This window comes from Strix uralensis, chromosome 4, assembly GCF_047716275.1.
Source record: "Strix uralensis isolate ZFMK-TIS-50842 chromosome 4, bStrUra1, whole genome shotgun sequence".
NCBI classification, from domain to species: Eukaryota; Metazoa; Chordata; class Aves; order Strigiformes; family Strigidae; genus Strix; species Strix uralensis.
In genome coordinates this window covers 103,019,279-103,043,312 of record NC_133975.1, presented here as the reverse complement: position 1 = coordinate 103,043,312, position 24,034 = coordinate 103,019,279, and the positions used below count along the sequence as shown (strand labels likewise).

General features: G+C 38.7%; 1 protein-coding gene and 1 long non-coding RNA gene across 2 annotated transcripts; one reads left to right on the top strand and one right to left on the bottom strand.

Moving 5' to 3' along the window:
- On the bottom strand, positions 1-7,559 carry LOC141943274 (uncharacterized). The gene is made up of 2 exons (XR_012628909.1): positions 6,904-7,559; positions 1-6,799 (listed from the first exon to the last, which is right to left on the bottom strand). It is a non-coding gene; the product is annotated as an uncharacterized LOC141943274 (long non-coding RNA).
- On the top strand, positions 7,468-16,009 carry DTD2 (D-aminoacyl-tRNA deacylase 2). The gene is made up of 3 exons (XM_074868256.1): positions 7,468-7,596; positions 13,604-13,673; positions 15,656-16,009. The coding sequence occupies exons 1-3, from the start codon at positions 7,489-7,491 to the stop codon at positions 15,979-15,981; spliced, it is 504 nt and encodes a 167-aa protein (XP_074724357.1). The 5' UTR covers positions 7,468-7,488; the 3' UTR covers positions 15,982-16,009.
- The last annotated feature ends 8,025 nt before the right edge of the window (positions 16,010-24,034 follow it).

Genomic DNA, 24,034 nt, shown 5'->3' with positions numbered 1-24,034 from the left:
TTGTGCTGGAATTTATTTGTGGGCATCAAAATGAAGGTGTTTTTTTTTAATACAGATGTGGCCCTCACTCAGACTGTCACTATGAAGACACAATTATTTTTTGTCCTATGGGCAACAGAGTATCCAGGGAAAGATTAAATATCTCTAATTGATATTAAAATATCCCAAGTTACAGAGTAATTGTTCTACCCAGTTATTCATAAAAATGTAAGCCTCCAGCAGTTCCAAGAATTATCTGTGAAATAAAAAGCTCTTTAAGAGAAAGTTACATGAAATATCATTTTTCTATTCTGTTAGAACATCAAATATTGAAGATAAAGCGTTTTACTTCCACTCTGTAGCAGCTATTTAGCATCTATTGTAAAAGAAAGAAACTATGACCCTTTGGCAGCTTAAAAAACCCCCAAAGATTATGTGAAAAATCCCCTGTTCATCATTGCAGTGCTTCTGAAGTATCACATAATAAAGTAATAATATCACCCCGAATGAGTTCAGAAACATGCGTTAAAAAAATCTGTGCTTTAAGAAAGTGTGAAAATTAAATACTAAAAACCAATTATTGACACTGGAAGCTCTTTGAAACATGTTAAGCCACACTGGAAGTCATAGCAGGAAGCCACATTATTTCTTGACGTGTGGTCTATTATCTTATTTGACTCCATGAATATTCATTAGAATTTATAATCTTCTATTATTTAGCTCACTGCATTAAACATCTGCTTTTTTTCCCACAAGACCTGAGGGGAAACAAGATCACCTTCTATTTATGATGGTTAAAATCATGAAAAGATTACATATATACGCTATTGTATTAACTGAAACAAACTATCAAAAACTAAAGTCTGATGGTAAATGGAAGTCCTACAGTTGCCATTTGTTGTAAGGGGAACAAGTTCCCAAAATATAATTTTAAGAAAAGCCCACCAATCAACATTACTGTATCTGTATATGATCCTGTGCTATGGCAAAGTGAGATACTCATTTGTGTTGTAATGCAGTGATCTTGCATTGAAAGGAATAAAATGCCAAAATCTGTCAACCCTGCTTGGCTCCTTGAGCTCTGGCAATCTTGAACTATGCTGCGAAAGAGGATGCTGTGTTCTGGGAACAACAGCTCCAACAACTGATAAATGACAGACCAAGCATATAATTAGTGCCTCCTCAAACTTACCCACTTTTATGATGATGCATGGCAAATAGCGCTTGGGATGACTTCAGAGGTTTGCTATTCAGAGAATTTCCTAATGACCTATCATTTGTGTGCATGCTTTTCTGACTAGCTAAGGATCAGTATGCCTGAGGGGAAAAAAAAAAATTATAGGAGCTGTGGCTCAAGGAGAAAGCTTTTGGCCTGAAGCTGTGTAAGAGTTTTATTTTGAAAGTCATCCGTATAAATGCAAAAAAAAAATGACATGCACTGATTATGCCTGCACACTCAACAGGAACTGGAGGCAAGGAGTCCTCCAGGTACACAGAGAATAATAAATGGCCTTTCATACTGTTTGTGAAAGGAGCAGAAAGAGCCATGTCTCAATCCCTGTACATTTTTAATAACAACATGAGGCTTTATGCCAATATGCTGATAATTTTACATATGCCATCTATTGAAAAAATGGAAACTCAAGTTCCAGCTCCTAGAAGATACTGATGCATTTTTGTCTATACCAACGTCCCCACATTACCCTGAAAATGAAAAAAAATGAGATTAACTAACAAAACCACACCTCTGTAGTACTAATTGCAATTGCAAATATGTTTGTGAGGTGAAGAGAGCAGTGATGCAGCAATACCTGGGGAAGAGAACAGATTTTAATTCCTTTACATGGCAGGGGTAGAGAACAATATCCAGCATAACAGGGACCAATAATACAGGGTCTGTGGAGCACAGCACAAGAATGTGGTGGAGTCACCTCGGGTCTGCACCAAACTGACCCTGAATGTAGGACATGAAGAAAGTAGGACCTGTGCTCTGCAGTGTCTCCAACAGGGCCGGGTGTAAATACCTTCTCCACTAGGAGGAACACAGTTTGCAACATCCACCTAGATCAGGCAGGCAGGGGTTAGCTCGGGGGCTTGAAGCAAAGCAGAACCACCAACCATGCTACCAGACCAGTGCCAGGCTCTGCGTAGATGGGTGGTCAGCAGCTCCCGATGGAGCACAAGAAGCTGAGTTCCACTGATCAAAGCTGGCCTGAGTGGGTATACGGAGCTTCCGCAGGGGTGGCAAACAGCCCGTACAGCTGCAGACTCTCATTCAGCACTCTTACTCCTCCCCATTTGCTCCAGGCCTGTGACCATAAGGTTAGCCTTTTATAGTTAGGTGGGTGCTTTTTCCCTCACCACTGCTTCACTTACTGTCCTACATCCAGGCAGTTTCCATGCACGCCCTCCTGCTGTGTAGAACCCAGATCAGAAACTCAGGAGACCAGGGAAGCAAGTACAAAGACATCTGAATATGCCTGCAGGGATCAGCCTGGATCTGGCAGTACCATTCCTAAAAAGAACAGAAAGCTGCTGACCTTTGAAGGACTCCTCTGGGAGTCAGTCTGGTGGCTCTGTACAACCTCCCTCTGAGTTCCAAAACTGAGTGTTGTGCTGAAATTCAAGGCTGGCTCTGCACAAGAAAGGTCCAGGAGTGTAGTTTATTAGATTAGCTCAGTTCTGTGAAAAAAATTGTATGGCTTCTAACCAGTATGAGGTGTTACAATTAGATACAATTAGATACTGTAGGTAGGCTATTCCCACTGCTCTAGATTTCATTGGAGCAGGATACAGAAGTCCCTTTAACATTAATGTCTGTCAATCATGCAGACAAAGGTTTTGTATGGGAGACACCCAAGCAGGGAAAAAAATACAGCAGTTGAATGTCACAGGCAAATGAACATGCCTGACACCTGTACAGAAAGAAACTATGATTAATAGTGTTCTTATTTCCTTTAGGCAATCATGGTAAGCAGGCAGATTGCATGTCATTGTCTGGCTACCTTTTCTCCAATAGAGCCAAATTTCTCCTTCTCACTTAGAAAAGCTGTAATTGTACCTGACACAGCCTTCACACTGAATTTGTTATTTTGTTCAGAAATTTAATTAACTTTTGATTACTCTCATTTAACACATTTCAGTACCTGTTTTGTAATTGTATGAAGGATTAAACAAAATAATAATTTATTTTTAATAGTGTATTTAATTTTTGCTGCATGCTTTATGCCAACACTCTGATAATTTTACATATGGCATCTATTGAAAGCATGGAAGCTCAAGTTCCAGCTCCTAGAAGATACTGATGCATTTTTGTCTATAGCAACTTTAAACAAGCATAAAATCAACTGCTCAAATCACAGGATTGCTCTTCCACAACAGGAATATCAGCCTTCACTGGAAACAATTCTGACATTCACGGGGACAGTAAGTTGGCTCTGCTGGAAGAGCTCAAGAGGTATACCAACTCTGAAGCTACAAAACTAGGACTGAAGTTACAACCTTCCTCACAGCTATGATGCAAACCAAGAAGATAAAAATCAGGCCTATCTCCTCCTCTCAATCATCTTCCCCCAGAAGTCTGCAGACTTTCAGATCTGGGGCTCTGTTTGGAAGGCAAAGTTGATGACAGTCTACACCTCATGTCTTCTCTTGAAGAGCTATTTTTGGTAGCTTTACACAGGCAATACTTATGGTCTTTGAGGGCTGCTATTCCATCTAATTTCTGCTGCTTGACTTCTACTAGGGAAATTCTTCATGCACTCTCTCTGCTTTCCTTATTTAAATACCTCTGGAGGAAGGAGAATGATGGCTGGGAGGCAGACATACTCCTGACCTTAATGTCTGGACAGTGCTTTGCATAAGAGACAAACTAAATACAATCATCTTAATGCATCTGCTACTTAGACAATAAAATTATTCTAACACCACTACCTAATCCTCTCTACACCCACATCACTGTTCAGCAGTATCTTCTTTCTTCCAACTAGCATTTTGACTAGCAATTCTGAGGCTGTAGAAAGAAGAAAGCTTAACTGGGTCTTGAACTAGACCGAGAAACAAGCTACAAAAAAAAGAATCATCAAATCTAAAGAGCCAGATAGCTCATTGCAGATAGCACAAGTAGGCTAAGTAGCTCAAAAACTGAAGCAAAATAGGTAAACTGGGAGCAAAAGACAAGAAAAAGCGATCATCATCCAACAGAAAGGACTCGACTCAGTTCAGGATATAAGATTGTAAACATCACTTCAAAAACAAAACACGCTACCATTCTGAGCTGTCTTGTGGCAGTTTCAACACCTCAGACTTAAAGATATGCAATATCTTTTTTTTCTCTCTTTGAGGGATTGATCTGTTGTTTCAGCACGGCCAAATTAAAGTGTATTTTATTTAAACATTAATCCCAGTTTACAAAGTATTTTGTAGAATTTTTTTTATCTCATGATGAAAATTTGCAATTCATTGCTGCAAATTCCACTTTCCAGACCATCTCTGATGATGAAAGTCTTCTAACAGCAACTTTTAATAACACCTCTAACAGCTAGCACAGCAGTGTCCATCAGTTCTGTCTTACCCTTCACAGCAGTAGTGGCATCCACCTGTGATTCTTTACTAAATGTTTCTAAGTTATTTAACTAAGACTCTTTCTTTCCTTATATGTGCCCTGCTACTTGTCATCTTTCCTTTTTTTTAATCTCTGTATGTGTGGGCAGAGAGTGTTCCATGTTGGACAATGGAGAAAATAAAATGTTTAAATCCAATTCTTCCCTTGACACTCTGCAGCCTTTCAGCTCTGTGTCCCACACAAGAGGTAGTTCTACCAAGATATAACCCTTACCAGCAACCTATTTTGTATCTTTGCTATCCAAGTGCCACTACAGCTTTGTATAGTTACTCTTCAAAACAGATGACACTACCCTAGGGGCACTCTGTTGATGTGACAGCTGCCTGAAAGATCTTTGATCATGGTTTCAGACACCGCAGACAGAGGAATAACATCCAAAATGCATCTTGTCCCTTCAAAGTTCCAGTCAACTACTGCACCTGCCAGTAGTTGGTATGCAACACCAAACTTAATACTAATAACAACAAAAAAATCATCCCTAGGGAAAAATTCAAGACCACTTGAGATCATTTTGGAAATACCTCTTAGCATTTCATCCTCTGATAAAACAGGAGAAAGCCAAGTACCCGCAGAGGCAGAGCTTCCAGCGCCCACCCCCCTCTTCACAAAAGGATTCATTCCATTAAACTTACATGAAATATGCATGACCATTCAACACAAAGGGTAAGGAAAAACACATGTCCACTGAAATTTGTGAGAAATGGTTCATACTGCCATCTGCCCATCTAAAAGAGAACTGATGTGAAAATAACCAGAAATGTCTTCTGGATACCATTCTCAAAATACCTACTCTCTGCTCCAGTGACAACAAGCAGAGAGGATAATGAGAAATTCTGGGACTGCTGTCAAATCCAAAACCTGCAAAAAATGTCTTTCTATAATAACTGATAAAAATATCAATATATTTTATGCATAGATATATTCTTTAAGTGTCAGGAAGTTCTTTTCTACATAAAAACCCCAATCAAATGTAAACTCTCATCTAAAATGTAACCAACAAATTTCCTATCATTCTTTGGCATACAATGAGAGGCCTTTAACGTAACTACAGGCCAATAAGATTCAAGAAATTCAAGATGCATTACAACAAAATGGATTTGGCTTCCCAAGGAAGATATGACATAATTCCACCAAGAATTCATAAATAAATAATGATGTCATACTAATTTTTCTATACACTGTTTCACAGACATTTGTGTTGAAACTTGCACAGGAATAAGTGTTCTCCATCACATCCTGGTGTAAATAATGGGACTGCAACAAAGAACAATGAATATCCTTGTATAGTAATATCCCTTTATAATCTGTTTACATAATTTGCTCAAACTGTAGTATAATCCATTTTCCTTAACAATCAATTTATATCACAAACATATATGGAAAAATCCCTCATTTTAAATGGATTTCTACCTCATTAAACTCTTCTTAATGAGTCTGGGCATACAGCTTTAGAGTAAATGAACAGAAGGTATTTTAAATAAAATTAGCTGAATTTAAATAAAAACAGCTCACACTTAACAATACCCTACAGCTAGCAAAAGTGAGCTAGTTTATGCACTAACCACCTAGTGCAATTTCCTCCTCTTCCATAAAGGTTTGCTTTGGGAGGAGCAACCTCACTAAACACTCACACAAGAAAGAATGTTATTTTAAAATAATACACAGCAGCCTGACATATCCCCATGTGTAACACTCTATTCAGGACCCATGCTGTGCAGTAGTAATCTTCAGTAATCTTACTCTATGATTGAGGCCGGGTAATAAAATTTGGCTTCTTACCTATCTTTTTTTTAAAAAAAGTTTGTAAAAAAAAAATCTTCAGTCTTAAAATGAATTCAGAGACATTGAATTCTGCATCACTCTACCCTGACTTTGCTGAAGCCAATGTCATTCAAAACTTGTATGTGTCAATATTCATAAACAGGAGGAAGGCACAACTATTCTAATTTCGGAGCTGTTCAATGAATATCAGGGTATGTAGCCAAAAAAATGCAAGAGAATAAAAGAAGCAGTTGCAAACTTTAACTTTTTCTATTAGCAATGGGATCTCATTTCAGAACTATGCACTTTTTCAGATCATGATTTTAATCCCTAGCTATCCAGATCCCTTTTAACTGCATTATTTTCCGTTCCCTCTGCTCCAAAGTAGCATCATTGAAGAGAAATGCTCCAGCTTGCTATGTTCATCTCAGTCACCTGGAACACAAACATTACTCGTTTTTAAAGAAGCAAGTGACAAACAATATTCAGATTAATAATTTTCTTTTTCATGCAGAAACTACACAGCATACTATTCTTACCCCGTGCATGTAACATTTCCCAATCAGAAGACAAGCAGATTTTTCATTTCTCATCAAAAAACAGAAACAAAAACCGGCTTCCTCCTAGCTGTAAGGCGTCAGTAAATTGAGCTGTGGAAATACTTTGTTTTTTCTGCTCCAAATCTCGTATCCTCGCTGCCTGCCCCCTCCTTAGAGATCACCAACAGATCACAGGCCCTGTTTTACCGTCTCCGAAAGGTATTTGCTGATTTTCTCACATTTTTAGCAAGAACTTTCTTTATCGCTCGCGTTCCACGTAAACTGCTTCCGAATACTGGCAGAGCCGCTGCCGTCCCGCAGACCCCGGGCCAGGCTGTCACCGGGCGCCGGTTCCGGGCCTGGCTCGCCGCGCTCGTTGCTCCCCCTCAGGCTGCCGGCGCCCCGTCTCCCGCCCCTGCGCCCCCACAACCCCTCCACCGCCTGCGACCCGCGGGCCCCTGGGGACAGGGCTCCCAGCCCCACCGGGCACAGCTGCGGGCGGCCGGCCGTGCCGGAAAGGCGTTACCCGGCGGCAACAACCGGCCCTTCCTCCTGTGCCCGCCCTCAGGCCGTGCGGCGCCCGCCATGGCAGCGGCGCGGCCGGCGCAGGCCCGGGCCCTGTTGCAGCAGTGCGTGTCCGCCCGGCTGCAGGTGAAGCCGCCCGAGCGCGGCTCCGAGGCCGAGTGGGTGGAGGTAACGACTGCCGCGGGCCGCCTCCCCCTCGGCACCGGCCCTGCTTCCCCCGGCGGGGCGGGGGGCGGGGGGCAAGCGCTCAACCGCCGGCGTGGAGGGAGGGAGCGCTCTCTCGCTCGTTGCCGTCGTGGCCCGGCCGCCTTCGCAGAGGTGCTCCCGGCGGTGATAACAGGGGCGAAACTGCCGTCCTTTACCTACGCGAGGTCAGGCCGGTATACCCTGCCGTAACGCCGGCGGACCTCCAGGAGGCCCCGGTTGGGCCCGTACTGGGTTGCTCTCCGGAGCGCGGGCTGCCGCGGGAGCGATCCCGGGGCGGGTGGGGTGGGGTGGCCCCGCTGGCAGCCCGGCGACCCCCCAGCCGCTCCTCTGCCCCGGCCCGGGGAGAGACGGGCAACAAAAGGAGTAAGAAAACCAGCGGGTCAGAGTCAAGTCAGGGAAATCGCTTAGCGGTTACCATCACAGGCAAACCAGACTGGTCTTGGGGAATTTAAGTTAATTTATTGCCTAGTTAACATAAATATTTAGTTGGTGATTTGGATATTGAAAAAAAGCCCCAAGTAGTTAGACATTTGAGGAAAACACCCTTGTCCTTTTCGAGGCTAAGCTTTATTTCAGACGTCTCTCCTATCCCATTCCCATTTTTCACTCCAGAGCTGTCTCCTTATCCCCTTGTTACCTCCAAAGGTTACACTCCATCCCTTCAGGGAGACAAGGAGCAACACAGGAGGTTGGGGTCAGTGCATGACAGCTTCTCTCTGCTGCTCCTTCTCATTCTTTCCCTCTCCTCCACCGGCTGCAGTCCCTTCAGGAGCATGGTTGCACCACCACAAAACACCTCATACCCCTCTAGCCTTGTTCCCTCTTTAGCATTGCCTGCGCTTTCTTAAATACATTTTCACAGAGGTGCTATGAACTCGGCTGGTGGGCGTAGCTGTGTACTTTGCTAATTGTGTGATAGTGTACGCTTGGAGAAGAAAGGCCAGGTAGAGCAATGGGACTATGGCAGAAGTTGTTCTGATTTTTGTTTTTTTTCCCCACCACTAACCAAAAATGAAATTTAGGATGTGGACCACCACACAGCTTGAGGGAAACATTGTAATTTTCTCCTTTTCCTGCCATAGTCTTCTGTTGTAGAGGTAGGTGGGTCTGCAGGCTCTTTGGATGTGCTGTTCATACAGCTCAGGCCTATTTACCAAACTGAAGGCTGCCCTTTGGGTTGCACTACCTTGCTGTAGTTGTCTGTTTATGGGTTACCTACACTAGAATAACTCACCTATGCAGGTGTCAACTATTTAGCCCTTGGGTTTTTTTGGTTTTATCTTTTGTCCTTAAAGACTCCTACAACAGAAGGGGCTAAATACAGTCACTCGCATAACTTTTTAAAAGTGAAAATTCTAGCGTGTTTAAAGGGCTTATGAGTTCATTCAACAAATCTGAAGAGAGTTTTAAAAAAAAAAGTCTGTCCCTAGGTGTTTCCACTGTTTGACTTTCACATTATTCTTAAAACGTTTCTCTCCTTGTTTGAAAGAGGCAGGTGGATCCATAAGACCTAGTTTCTGCAGCATGGTCTGGGAAACCAGAGTGTTTTACTCAGTGTCATTTCACTGTCTTTGACTGAAGTGCATCTGTGTGCATTGCATTATTAGCCTCCCAGTGCAAGGTTAATTATAGTGAAAGTTGCTCAGCACAGCATAAATTAACTACAGGAGAAATACCCTATTTCTAGCTTTCTAATCTCAGAGGTAATTGTAGATCTAGTAAATAAAAGTAGAAATGTAATTTTGCTGACTGCCTTTTAAACTATCCAAAAAAAGCATATGTTATGGTTTAAGAGATATGATGACTAACTCTATTACAAGGAGGTTGGTTATGCTGTTTATATTTTATTTGAAGTTTTAAATGGCTTAACTAAATCGCTGAGAAAGTAATAAATAGCACTAAAGGAATCTGCAAGAGATTTAGGTGGTCTCAGCAGCAGATATTTTTCAGATATGAACCTTACTAATATTTGTCATGGGTACTTAGGAATCTTTCCTGGGTACCTGAGGCTTTTTAAGAGAAATCTGTTTTAAAAAGAACTAGTCACCGTGCAGCAAAAAACTAGGGGAAGTTCATAGTTTCTTTAGTATGACTACTTTAGAGGTCATTGGAAGGAATCTTTGCTGCTGATATTTTCTGGTAGGGTCGTGTTACTCCCTATATATTTTGCATGCCAATGCAAAAATAAAAATTATGGAATATAAACTATTATTTACATAAACCAGTGTGTTCCTGATTATCTATAACAACTTAAAAGTAGGTCTTCACCTTGAGAAATTTCTAGTGTACTATAAGTAGCACATTATGTAAGTGGCTTTGAATAGCCTCTGAGCTTTAAGAGACCCCTGTAGGTACTTTAGGAACTTCAGAGCACATGTTCTTTATCTGGAAAAGGGTTAGGAGTGGACCTTATGTGAATCACTGCCTTCACTGTGTTTTCATGATCGAGTTTTTCTGGCCTGTTGAGGATTACTGCGGATGACATGTCTTGTTTATGGCAAAATGTTGGTTAGATAGCATCCATAAAAGGTTTATGTATACATCAAAATACTTAGGAGGAAAAAAAGGAATTCTCCTTCTAAGGTAGGGGAGAAATAAGGTGAGATTTTGTCTATTTCACAACTATGGGAGAAAAGAAACGTGAAATGAATATTCAGCTAAAAAGTAAAAAAGTACAAGTACTGAAAAGTACGCCTTATACAATGAAAACTGTCTTTCCCTTATCTTCTTTTCCTTGATTTGTTTTCCAGTAAAGATAGCAAAAAGAGGTGCAAGGTACCAGGCACAGACTTGTTCTGTGATCTGTGGTAGATTATGCAATCTCTCTTTTCTGCAGCTGAATGTAAGAAATACGAAGAAATCTTCTCATAGGGTAGCAAATCTGAACTTGAAATGGAAATGTCAAAGAATAATTTATATAAGTTAGTTTCATGAACTGGCTTCCTAGGGATTACAAAGTGTCTCTGTTTTCATTATCAGTTGCATTACATTTTCCTGGGGAAAAAAAAAAAAAAGAAAAATGGAGTTGAGATAACGTTTTGCAGAATGTATTTGGGATTTGCTAATGAAATCCTGCAAAATTCAGATGAATGTATTTAGTGAGGAGGGTGAGGAAGGAGTTAGTTATTTGTTTCTCCTGCAAAAGAGCTGAAAAGCAGTGTTTGGGGGCAGCATTGCTAAGGCTGGCTGGACAACCTTTGGGGCTGGGCACTTCAGCCCTTCATGATGCAGGTTGCCTTGTCTGATGATTACTTAGGATGGTTGTATAGTAAATGCCAGTGTGGCAAAGTACCCTGCTTTGCTGGTTTATTTATATAGGCACTTTACAGATAACACTTATTCCACATAGAGCACAGTTTCTCTGCTCAACCACCTGGCTGTCACTACGTAAGTTCCCTGCAGTGACTGCATATCAGCATGTTGAATTTATGACCTTCTTATTTGTGTTATTTTGCTTGATTTTTCCTGCATTAAATACAGCTCTGAAGAGCAGTCAAATAGACTTCGACATGTCACAGAGGCCCTTCAGCAATGGCAACGTTTTTGCTTTGGTTTGAAAGGTTTACACGTTCCTGTTACACTGGCAACAAGCACAAGTATTAGGACTCCTGAAACACTGCTATAAGATCAGAGGACTGACATATATTATTATTAGGTTAGCTCTTGAAATTACATTGTTTTACATCTTCTATTCAATTAAGGAAACTAAAGAATAAAACAGACGTAACAAGAGGTTGAAACATGGTTGCACATGTGCTGAAAATAGTGTTCAACCACAGTTTTCAGTCATAGCTGAAACCGTAAGTTTCAACTTTCAAATAGTTGAATAGTTTTCAGCTGTAACATGGTTGAAAAGTGTTCTAGGAGATCATAAACATGCAATATAAATAGAAGCATCCTCTAGCAGCTTTAATTTGTCTCTGAATTATTTTTTTTTTACTTAACCTTCTGTCCCTCTAATTTCCCTCAATATTCATGTATCATCTTGTGATAAAAAGTATATTCAAAAATAGGCATCAAATCATGAGAGAGGCTGGAAAAATAATGAATGTTTTTAGTTAATCTTTAGCTGTCTGGCCTTAGGACTTGCAGATGTCACTTTATTTACCTTTTTGTCTTCTTTAAATGAACTGCTTGCAGAATATTGTTACTTCTGTCTGTGAGACTGGGCAAAAAACTCTGTCACAAGTCTCAGAATTTGAATGATTTTCTGTGATGCATGCTATATCATGGAGTCACTTATTTCTAATGCAGTGGTCTGATATATACAATGTAAACACGTTTGGCCTATTTTATCACAAACATTTTTATTGGTAGGTATGTGTGCATTGTTATTCTCTATTAATATCCTGATGCTGGTCTGTTTCTGGAATGAATATGTAGCTGAACATGTAAGGATATCTAACTTTTGGCAGCCTGCATTTCTCTCCCTTATTCGAACAGATGGTTTGAAATGTCGTTTGAGGTTCAGGCCATCAAATTTCTTACAGTGTTTATGAAATATGGCAGTCATTTGGGAACCTGTATAATATTCTGCAGTGGTCAAAATGAGTTTTGAAAGGAGCCATTTAAAGCTTTTGAAAGTTCTCAGCATGTGACTTTTTGGCTACAAAGAACATTCTCTTTTTCCAGAAGTTAGTCACTAGAAAAACAGTTGAGAAGGCATAGCTCTTCTCAGTCATTGCCTCGAGCATTTTGTTTAATCTCTGCAATAACAAAGGGATAAAATCTCATGTGTATAGCTAAATTGTCTTCACCAAAAATCTTTGTCTTTTAAAGAAAAGGGTAAAATAAAAATGAAGAAAAGAGAGGAAAATTAAAAAAATATATTTTAAAGAAACTATTCATATTTCTTATCCTTTTGCTTTGATAATGTCGATATTAATGACTCCTTCCTGCCCCAGTCTAGTTGGCATCTCTTGGGTGGTATTTCATAAACTGACATTTATTTTTCTTGTAACAAAAATATAAAGATACTTATTCTGACAAAGCAGGGGTGAGGTTTTTTTAGATACTGTATGCCTGTGGATATTGTATGCCTTTCTTTTTTTTCCCTGAAGAAGTTAAACCATCCGGGTATACTCATGCATGAGACATAATTGCTGTTGGCTGCAGAGCCTATCAGTTTGTCTTAATAAAGCACAGGCTGTTGCACACGCATTCCTTGTGAACTAACCAAGACAGTAGAAAAGCTACGCAAGAATTTCCTTGTGCTTTTTCCTCAGTACAGACCTAATTCTTCCCTCAAATAGATAGTTCTTACGAGTAGTCTCTCTGAATGCTAAAGAAGTGTCATATCCCTTACTCTATACAAATCAGGGGAAAGGGCCCATTTCACCAAAAAGATTTCATCCAAACTGTTCAAAAAATATTTTGAACAACTTTATAATATTCTGAACAACTTCATAGTTGTTGGTCATCATATTTAAATTGGTCATCATATTTAAATCTTTAATTAACGGACTGTGTTTTTTCAGAATTATCCCGTACTTGATTACTTTTAACACCAAAATATAATTCAGTTCACTGACAAGTTCTGTGGTGTTTCATGTTTCATAATTGGAAATAAACTCCTATTCACACTGAAAATTATTTTATCTGTATGTGTGATAGGAAAAAATGTTAAATTATTTCCTCTACTGGATTTAAATACACTAATTCATCTTGTCACCTTGTTTATGTTAGTACTGTACATTGTACATTGCAACTAAATTTGGCTTCACATGGAGCTAGTACATTGGCTTAATTAATCGTATGTAGAAGTATTGTGCAGATAATCAGTATTTATCTCATAAGCTTCCACAGTGTGGTGTGTAAACTTGATGTCTGAAGCTATACTAAGTAACTAAAACTACTCTTGGAAGCTTTTTTGTTGTGAAGTTTTGTCATTTTGCATACCAGTTTTAATGTTAAGTGTGCATGGTGGACAATGAGAAACATTGACATAGTTTTCTGTAATTTTTCGTAGATCCAGAGAGGGCTTGTTATCTACATATGCTTCTTCAAAGGTGCTGATGAGGATCTTGTTCCAAAAATTGGTATGATATAATCCTTATAAATTCTTGTATTGTTTGGAAAAGAAGAAAGTAGAGGCAGAGAGGGCAGCAGCCATTTGGACAAGAAGTCATCAAAAAGCCATCAAATAGCATCATTCCAAAGCAATCACCTGGCTGAAAGAACAGCTCGGTTGGTCTTTTTCTTTTGACAGTTGTCCATACTTCTCACTGACCATCAGCTCATGATCAACCTGTTAGAAAATCGGTTCCCCTGATGACAACATTCTAGCAAAACAGAGAAAGCGTTACAGGACAGGACTGAATTTAGAGAAGACTGTTTTCAAATAATTCATGGCTTGATTGAGAAGTGTTTTAACACTGATCTCACTGTATGTTCAGGATATTTAAAATTACAGCCAGTAGAGGGAGTTGGGTGGATAGCTAAACAGTGTCCTTCCCATCTCTTTTCAGTGATAGTATATACGCGGTTAGCGTTTCAAATGCAACTTTCTGGTTCAGAAGTGATAACAGCAGCATTTGCAGTTCTTTCACTCTTCTCCACATGCACTTTAACATTTACATCAAAGCAGAGAAGATGCTCTGGATAAGGTCAAATGGTCCACCCACTGTTGTTTTGGCTTGAGGTTGGTTGTTTTGGTTTTGTTTTCTTTTTTACTTTTATTTAATTTCTTCTCCCTCCTTTCCTCCATCAGTAGCACTGGATTATCTGGGAAATTCCGTGATGCCATGTATTCTAGATAAAAGTGCCCCATTTCTGTGGCTGGCTGATATTAGGGTTTTCGCAAAAGGTCATGTAACAGTCTATTTCAGGCTACTTGCTGGGCCCAGCAGAAAGACCTGGCAGTGCACAAGCACAGGTGCTATTGAAAATGCTGAGAGCAGCTCCTGGGGGGTTCTCTCTTGGTCTTGGAGGGCACAGTCTTTCTGTGATGCTAAACTAAGTTGAAATCTTTGAGTGTATTTAAAGTTAGGATATGAAAATTGATTTTGTGCTTGTGAGAGTTTCATGAGTGTGTTACTTGAGAATAATGACCTTTTCAGCTGTCTCGCAGCTGAAACAAGTCAGAAAAAAGAAAGTTCTGTTTCCTATTAGGAGATTAATCTACAACCATCCTCATTAAGTGTCTGTTTTACAGAATATTTTTTCCTAAATATGTTTTGAAACTGTTTAAATGAGTTGTTTTGGTTTCTGAATCACAACTCAGCTCTTTTTGCTTCAAATAACATTAAACTTTTATGGGTTTGGAGGCATGACTAGTATCCTCACAGCTTTTACAGAGTTGGAGAAAGTTTGGAGGAATTATTTGATTTGTTATAGAAACACTGGAAAACATAATGTTAGTAAATGCATTTATTTTATTTGCAAGTTTATATATTCTGGCTTGTGGGCCAAATTGCATCTCTGGCCTTACTGCCCATTTCCTCTCTCAAAAGCCAAGCTGGCACCTGCATGTCTTGAAGTGGAGTGCTGAAGGGCACTCAGTCCACTTGAGGTCAAACTGCTGAGCTGTGGCTTCAGCCTAGATCAGTGCTGGGTCCTGCTGCGAACTGCTGCAACCAGAATGAAAAGACGGCCAGGGCAGAACTTCTCCAAAGTGCACTGAAGATGGTGTTATCTCCTACAATGTGTAGTGTTGTGCAAATGTTGCCTATTTGCGTATCAGGCAAATAAGTTAGGGTCACTAATTGGATCCTGGGTTCCCTTGGGAGTGTCCAACTAGAATCAGCTTTAGGATTTCAGACAGCCAACCACTTCCCCCCAGAAATAACTCTTTAGTCTTATTATATTAATATAAATATCCTTCACATTCTTTACAATATTCAGACATGTTAGTTGGTTAATAACATTTATTGACTGTCCATATTTCATTAATAAGCATTTTCTTTTACATGAACAGTTTGTCATGCATCACAATATTTGTTGAATCTTATTTATGATGTTATATTAGGTCCTGTTTAATTTACTTTAGTTGCACTAACTCTTATTTTATTTTTATTTGCAGTCAATATGCTGTTGAATGTTAAATTAAGTGAAAATGAAAGCGGCGAGTACGTTTCTGTTCTTGATTTACCAGGCGATGTGCTAATCATACCACAAGCTACCCTAGGTGGTAAAGCAAAGGGCAGAAAGATGCAGTACCATGCAAACATTGAAAAAGAAAAAGGGCTGGAACTTTATTCTCAGTTTGTGACTGTGTGTGAAAAAGAACTGGCTGCCAATGCCAAATGCATGGAAGCAGGTGTTCTCGTCAAGCATGGAACATACGGAAACAGGCAGGTGTTAAAACTGGATACAAATGGACCTTACACTCATCTGATTGAATTTTGAAAAAATAAATGGTAGCCTGGATACAGTACTGGCTTGCAACTGTCTCTTTTTTTTGTTTGTTTGTCCTTTTTTTTTTTTTCCTCATTTCTAAGCATTAATGTACATTTGGGAGATATGGTGTAAGAAGAGCCTTTCACTCATCTGTACTGGTGTTGTGTCCCATTAAATAGAAGGATACCTGAGACTGCTTTGTGATAATGAGTGTTTTATGTCCATATTCATCTGAAGTGTGCTCAAAATAATTGTTAATATTGATCCAATGAAGATGTATAATTTGAAAGGCTTTGTTACCAAAAATGGGATAATGCATATGTTTCTTACTACAAAATAATGACAAAAGTATTACGTGTATTAACTATTGTAAACTTGAGGAAGAGAAGTTTACAGATTAAAAACAAAGAATGCTGTATTTATTTGTTCCCAGATTTCCCGAGTCAGACAATTTTTGTCTTTCTGTTTTCTGTCTATAAAATAGCAGTGCTTTCTAGCTAACAAATGTATTGAAAGTACAAATTCACTTAATTTCTGGCCTCTTAGAGAGTTGGTACTAAATAAGATAGTCCATCCCCCTCATCCAGAGTGTGTGAGGGGTGGGACACTTAAGGTAGTACTAGGACTGAACATGGACTATACAGGGAAGAAAAAGTGAGGCACATCTAGAACCTGAAGTCAAGGCAGTACCACTGAATTGCGTTCTTGAAGTTTGTACTCTGAAATTTGATGTATTTTGATAGGCTGCTTGCTATAGCTTGGTCTGTGTCCTTGTTACCTTGGTCTTGTTGTCTACTCAATTCTTTCATAACAGAGCCTCAGGAAAAGGACTGAAATATTTAAATGAAAACAAAAATAAAAATGGTATGATGTATGCTGCCATCTCGTTGTTCCCTCTGCCCTTTATGCTTCCTTCCAGCTTTTTGTCTATTAAACCCACAAGGCAGAGACTAGTTTTATTTCCTTTGTATAGTGTTGGCATATTTGGGGCCCCATTCCCAGCTGACCTCCTATGCAGTACTGTCATAAATATTATTAACAGATGGTGTTAAGAAGATATAATGGGAAATTCTGTCTTGTAAAGCAGTAAGAACAGAACGGCTACATTAAAATCTGGCAAATTCAAAACTGATTCAAGTGCATTCATCCTGTGAGTCTAGTTTCTCTTTTACTGCAGCATCATGTTTTTGAAGTAATTTAGAAGGGTTCAAAGTGAAATTAGACAATTATATGGTTTGCAGTAATTATCCAGAATTCCCATTTAAGTAATAAATTCTTCTGGAAAAGATAAACAACCTCATGGTTAGTGAGCATGCCAGCTTGTGCAATCTTAAATTGTAGGTCAGTAGTTACAAATATTCTGTCCTTATTTTTATTTTTTAAAAACATAACTGAATGTGTAATCTGCAGGCTCAAACTATGCCATGAGAATCACATTTTTTGAACAGATACAAAGCTCATAGTTTTGATAAGAGAGTAATGAGATTTTTCAGATTAACATAATGTATGGTTAATAATTATGAAATACCTAAGGATGTTGAGTTCCTGGCAACTGGCACTCTCACAATTGAAAACAACTATTCACACAAATGGCCTGGAAATATTAGCTAGGTCCCAAATGATATATTTATTCATTAATAATTAACATTTATGATAGACACAATATGAGTCTTGTTCTAAGTTCTTACTAGTGACATTTAAATGAGGTTGTCCTGATGTGAATAACTAATACAAATTCAATATGATCTGTGTGCTTGAAAAAACTTTTTTTATTCCTCTTTCTGTGGGAGGCCAAATCCTAAAAAGTGCTGAGTAATACCACTTTTCACTGGCCTTACAGGAATTACAGGTGTTCAGTCTATCTCAAATTGATCCTTTGAAGTATAATACAAGGTCTGCAGTTTTTAATTGTATTTTTTTTCCTGACTCCAAAAAGATCTTTGGCAGCCTGGCAATTCATTCTCTATCCTTCAAGAACTCTGCAAGTTCTAAGCGGGATGAATTTGAAAATGTTCATTAAAAAACAGACCTCAGACCAACTCCATCTCATACTGATCCCTTATATAAAACACATACAAACTTAGGTATATTTCAGTGGTTCTTGGGACAAAACAGAACTCTGGAGTTTCTGTAAAAAGGTGGCATTCTTGGGTATTATCTGCCTGTTTCTGATTTATTTGTGTATCCATCTTGGAGTACTGATTTCTGCCGTCTTCTGTTCCAGCGATTGGCAACTTGTTAAATGCTGTGCCTTTTGTACCGCTTTATTTATATCTGCTATTGATTCACAATCCATTTACTGAAAGAAGCCATTTCTGAATGACATGATGGACCATACTGATGAAAAAATTGATTAAAATTATTTTTTCAAAGCCAAATGCTCATTCCTTTCTGCCATGAATATATGCTTTTAACAGATGACCTGACACTGCTTTAAATAGTTTCTATTCTATGACTAAACAAAAGCTCAAATAATTATCCTGTTCTATACTTAGAGAATATCTATTGGAAGGTGCTTAATATTCACCACTTCCTTGAAATAAGCTCTAAAATCAGGAGTCATCACTATGCTATTCTGGTGTGGCCTCCAATTCAACTGTCTCACAGTAATCATTATATTGGGTTTTTGCAACCTTGTTTGCAGCGTACACACCCAGTGTGTCTAAGCTGAGCGTGCATGGACTATGAACTGTGCTCATAAAACTAATGAGTTCAGGTGCAATAGCTTGTTTTCTAGTCAGCAGTATTCCTGCTTCCTTCCCATCCCCTTTGTGGAAATATTTACCTCTGCTGCTACGTACAGTACGCAACATACAAATACTAATCTAGATTTGGGAGGTAATAAACAGAATGTAGCCCAGTAATACTAGTAACAGTGCTGCAACTGTATTGCTATTGCTAGTAACAGTCCACAGGCTTTGGCCTGAGTTTACCAGACCTCAGGAGAGAGGCTTACCACATGTGCTTTGAACTTTCCCAGATCTTCCTGGAGCTTTGGTTTGACTTGATTTAGCTGTAACAACAATTTTTCTAATGACAGGAGACTCTGGCTAATTTGTTTTACTTTTGCTTTGTATGGTGTAACCACAGCTTTTATAGAGATGTTAATAATAAGTAGTTATTCTGTGTAGAATGGTATATTTATGACTAACATGTTACAGTGTACAGAAATAAAGGCCAGTTAGAACAGCAGCAACCCTGAGAAGTGAACACACCAGCTGCAGTGTAGAGTAGAGGCATGGGATGTTAAGAGATGGGGCACAGGCTGGCACTGGAGACCCCAAGGCTGTAAACTTGCCAGTGGTCTGTTAAAGACATGCAGACCTGGAGCTGGACAAAACTAGCTTTAGGGGTAAAAAAAAAGAGAAAGAACAAAGATAAATAAAATACAAAGTATATACTTGCAGACCAGTGAAGAAAAAGCAAGGTGTAAAACTTTATTAGAAAACATGTAAAAATAGCCACAGGTGAGAGATATTTCCAAAAGAGAAAAAAGGAGAGAAAGTAGAAGAAACCGTAAACACCAACATCATTCTCCTACTGGCACAGGACCCTGGGTGCTGATGATCTGCTGTCTTCCCTCCACCAAATGAAAGCCACAGGGAGGTGAAAGAATAAGCATGACACCAGGAGAAGGCATGGGTACTAGGTACTGCATGCATAACAATTTTAACTAGTAGTATTATTGACTTTCTATACAATTTCTTCATTTTTATTTCCTTTCTTTTTTCTGCAGTAATTAGATATGGACTAATAATAATTCTTTGCTTAGGCTGCTAAGGTAGCAATTATACTACTAATAAATTCTGTGTGACTTTGCACATAGGGTGGGTTTCTTTTTGCCTGTAACAAGATTTTGCACATAACAGCTCCTGCAGACTGTTGCTGCCCCATGTTGAAATGGCACTCACTTGATGGACTGCTGGATATTAGCTAGCTTTTGTGGTGTTATTCACAGGGTCCTTTAATGCAGCTGTGATGTCTGATCTCATTTACCACAAAAGCTGCATGAAAGTTTATTTCTTCATTGTGACTCAATGCAACCACTGCTTTTTAGCCCCTCCTTGAGAACAGTCAGTTCCATCAGTCTGAGGCATCTACTTGGATTTAAAAGTATGATCTAGTGAACCTCAATCTCACCTCTGGTATAAAAACAGCTTCTTTGAGGAGGGGGTATGAATCTTTTAAGCTTCCATTATTTTCTGCTTTTAGTCTCTAATAGTTTCTACTTTGCTATATGGTCTCCTTCAAAAACATTACGCCTTCCTGAAGCCAGAGTGGCAGTACGCCAGAGGGCTAGAGTGGCCTCCAGAAATCCACAGCTCGGTTACCTGAGGTCTGCCACCAACCTCCTATGTGATCGGCTTAATTTCTTCTTTGCATCTCAGTTCTCATTTAATAAATGGGTATTGAGTTTTTTTCACTGTGTCACTACTTAAGACTGTACATTGAACAAAACAATGACTATCACTATGTTTAGTGTATTGCACAGCACAGTGAGGCTGGACATCTGTGAGATCCACCAGCTACTTTAGAAATCGGGTCAAAACTGCTGGACAAGAACAGAAATCAGAGCTGCCTCCTTAATCTTTCTTGGGAAAACAGCACCTAAAATTTGAGACTCTTTCTAAAGAATTTAGTGAATTTAGTATGTCCTATTCCTTCTCATTTTCTTGAAGTTCCTTGAAAGCAACTCAGAATTGGGGAATCCCTACAAGATTCTGCTACCAGAAGTTCTGTGCAAGTACAGTTGAAAAGTAAATGGTGTATGTGGACAAGAGAAAGAAACAGCAGTTAGAATAGCCTGAATAGTATGAACGTATTGCACATTTTCTATTTAAACCAATGCTGTCCGCTAGTTCAATTACTGCCAGTGCGTGGCTTTGGGCAAAGCAATTTTCTGCTCCACTTTTTCCATCTGTGAGACAAAGAAAGAGTGAAAATGGAGGAAAAAAAGGTTTAAAACCACTGCTTTTTTCCTCTTTCACTAAAGGCAAAAAATGACCTCTGGTCCTCTTTTTGCACTGGAAGACAGTACGCTCTCACCTCTTTTCACCTTTGTTGGAGCTACAGGAGTTTGCCTTTCACTACCTCTTACTTTAGCCTCTGTCTCACAAATGTGAGTTGAGCTAATGTCCACAAGGCACTTTGAGCACCTCAGTGAACAGCGTGGTATCACTACAAATAACACCCCATACTACTCGTAAAATAGGAATGACCCAGACAGCATGAAAAAGCAAATGAATGGTATTCCTTTCGCACTGTTCTAGTTCAAATATATTTATATATCTTGTTACTCTGAATTTAAGATTACATTCTATTCACTTTAATTGTATTTGCCTATGTAAGTGCTGCAATATATGCCCTGTTACGGCAGCATGTATTAAAAATGTGCAAGTAAGGAGCTTAAGGCTATTTAGATGTGCTCTGTTAGAAAAGAGATTGCAATAAAGGTTTTGGATTAACAGTGAAAGCAAAAGGTTCTTGGGAAGCCTTAATATACAGTTGGCAATCCATCTCTAGATCTCATTAATGTGCAGCTAATTCTTGTCAGAATACTTTATCCAGGATTCTTCAGGTATTTAATTTTAAAATTAAAAAATTGATATTATTATTTTTTACCACTGAAGATTGATCATTTATTCACCCATTGAACTGTTTGAGATGTATGTGTCATGGTTTCAGTAGGACTCATTTCCCTTTCTTATTTCCCACTTCCATTTTGGTAGCTGTATCTAACATTATCTAGGCCTGCATAATATTTTAATTTACATTTTAGGATTAAAAATAACAGAAGAACTGTGTAATTGCCTGGCAGGAATTCAGGCTTTGTATTCTTGGATAGTACAAAAAGCAACTCTACTGGAAATAAAAGAAATCTAGCAGTATTTAAACATGAAATAAAACCATATATTATTTTTGATATTAAATGTGTAAAAAAGAAACTTTCACAACTAAGGTTATGCAAAACCTAGGACAGACCAAACTGCACTGGATTCTACATACCTCCAGAAAGCATCTACTCCAGGGACCTGAATGTTTCACTTTGGGGATTAGAAGCACTTTACATAGTTAGTGTCTCAACTGAGGGAACACTGATGGACAGCCATGGCTGCTAAGAGCTGCAGCAGATCTAGAAATGAGCACGTTATAATGTTTGCAGGCAGATTAATAATCTTACCAGATTAAAGCCAAATGTAAATTGCCTGTTGCTGTTGGTGTAACTGTTTGCAGAATCAGACCTTAATGGTCTGACTCCATACTTAAATAGGTGTATTGAAGTGTAATATAATTGCAAAAATAAAGTAAAAATAAATGTTTAATCTTATAATTAACCTAAAGACATTCCTTTTTACTGGTTTTAAAATATAATGGAATTTGGTTTTGTTTGCTATGTAATTATTTGGTGATGTTTCATCTGCTTTAAATCAGGCCCCTAGTCCTCCAATTCTTACTCATGCATAGACAGTCCCACTGAATTCAAAGGAATGCATTATTTTCTCTTCCTCTGGAGTCACTGAGAGAAGCTGTAAGAAAGAAAATATTTAGCTCAGGGGCATATGTGACTGTATAGATATTCTACTATGACTGGAATTTGTATGACAGAACTGATTCATGCTCTAGATCAGTCAACCCACTTCGCCAAAATAGACTAACTAATGAGAAGACTAATCAGTAGGTGTGTGCATTGCAATTATTTGCCAGTTGTTTATTTTATTAAGTAATTTGCTATTGAAGCTCAGTCAGGACTAATGGGGAAAGGAGGAATTGAACTAATACATGGTAAATACATTTAATTGACTTATTTTTGTCTGTTTTAAAACAGAATACTATAAACTTGCATGACAATATTTTTAAATTTCATATTGAAAAGGCAAAAAGATAAAAATGGCATGTATTACTGCTGAAGTAGATGTTAATTTGAATCAGTGCATGATTAACATTCTGTTGACCAATTTAGGGAAAAAAAATCCTATCAAAGAATCAAGGTTAGCTATAAATCCAACAAATACAGATTCCTACCCTCATATAAGCCCTGCTGACACAGAGCAACCCTAAATCCGATGTACCTGATGATGGGAGGAGCATCCTGCATCAGTATCTCTCGTTATTCCAACTGATTCATACGAGTTGAGCATCAACACAGCATTACTTAGAGCTGATATCATGTATACTGAGGGCTGGGCAAGATCATTCTTGGGAAGAACTGAGCAAGACTGTATTTCTTACTGGTGATGTTTTGTCTTGCCCTGTGCTCGCGTAACATTCAGCATTATGAGATACTAATCTTGAATGGGTCTCTGCCTGTTACCACAACAGTGAATAATAGGATCAATAACGATAATAACAGCAATAATCTTCTAAAAATTAGTCTAGATTTCATTTTGTTTGTTTGTTTCTGAGCTAAACATGATCAATCCTTCAGAAATATTACCAGGTCTTTCTGTTACCTCAGAACTGTCAGACAGAGCAGCCTTTGTTTTTCTGGAGTTCATTATGGAAAACGTCATAGCACCAACAGTCTTTGAATATAAATTGATCACTTGACCTTTCTCGCAAGTTGAATGGCAGATGGCTTTATGTTGAGCAGCGGCAACTCATCTTCCGATCAAAATGAGGTTAACCGAGTAAATAGCTCTTTCCTGGGGGTGTCGGGGTTTTTTGATACCTGGGGTTAACACCTTTATACCAATAGGAGTTTGTAGAGTTGATTTCTCTGAAATATACTATGGAAATAGTTTCCTGCTTCAGGTATGAGGCATTTATGTATTCTTCATTACCACATCCATTGGCAGAATTTTTTTGTAAAAGGTCATTGCATCAGCACTTGTGTTTCTTTATCACAGGCGATTTAGTAAAAATGAAACCAGTGTCCATATACAGTAATGCAGCCTGATGCTCTTGGCATCTGTAGCAAAATGTAATCAGGCAGTTCTGTGTGCACTTTTTGAAATATTCCTCAGTGCCACCATCTACTGAATACAAATGTTCACAGAGGATCACACTGTATGTAAACTTTACATATTGAACCTATTTGAAGATGAGTTTACAAGCCTATGTA

Coding starts and splice junctions, on each gene's coding strand:
- DTD2 (XM_074868256.1), top strand. CDS start 7,489: ATGGCAGCGGCGCGGCCGGCGCAGGCCCGGGCCCTGTTGCAGCAGTGC. Junction 7,597..13,603: donor CCGAGGCCGAGTGGGTGGAG/GTAACGACTGCC, acceptor AATTTTTCGTAG/ATCCAGAGAGGGCTTGTTAT. Junction 13,674..15,655: donor GGATCTTGTTCCAAAAATTG/GTATGATATAAT, acceptor TTTTATTTGCAG/TCAATATGCTGTTGAATGTT.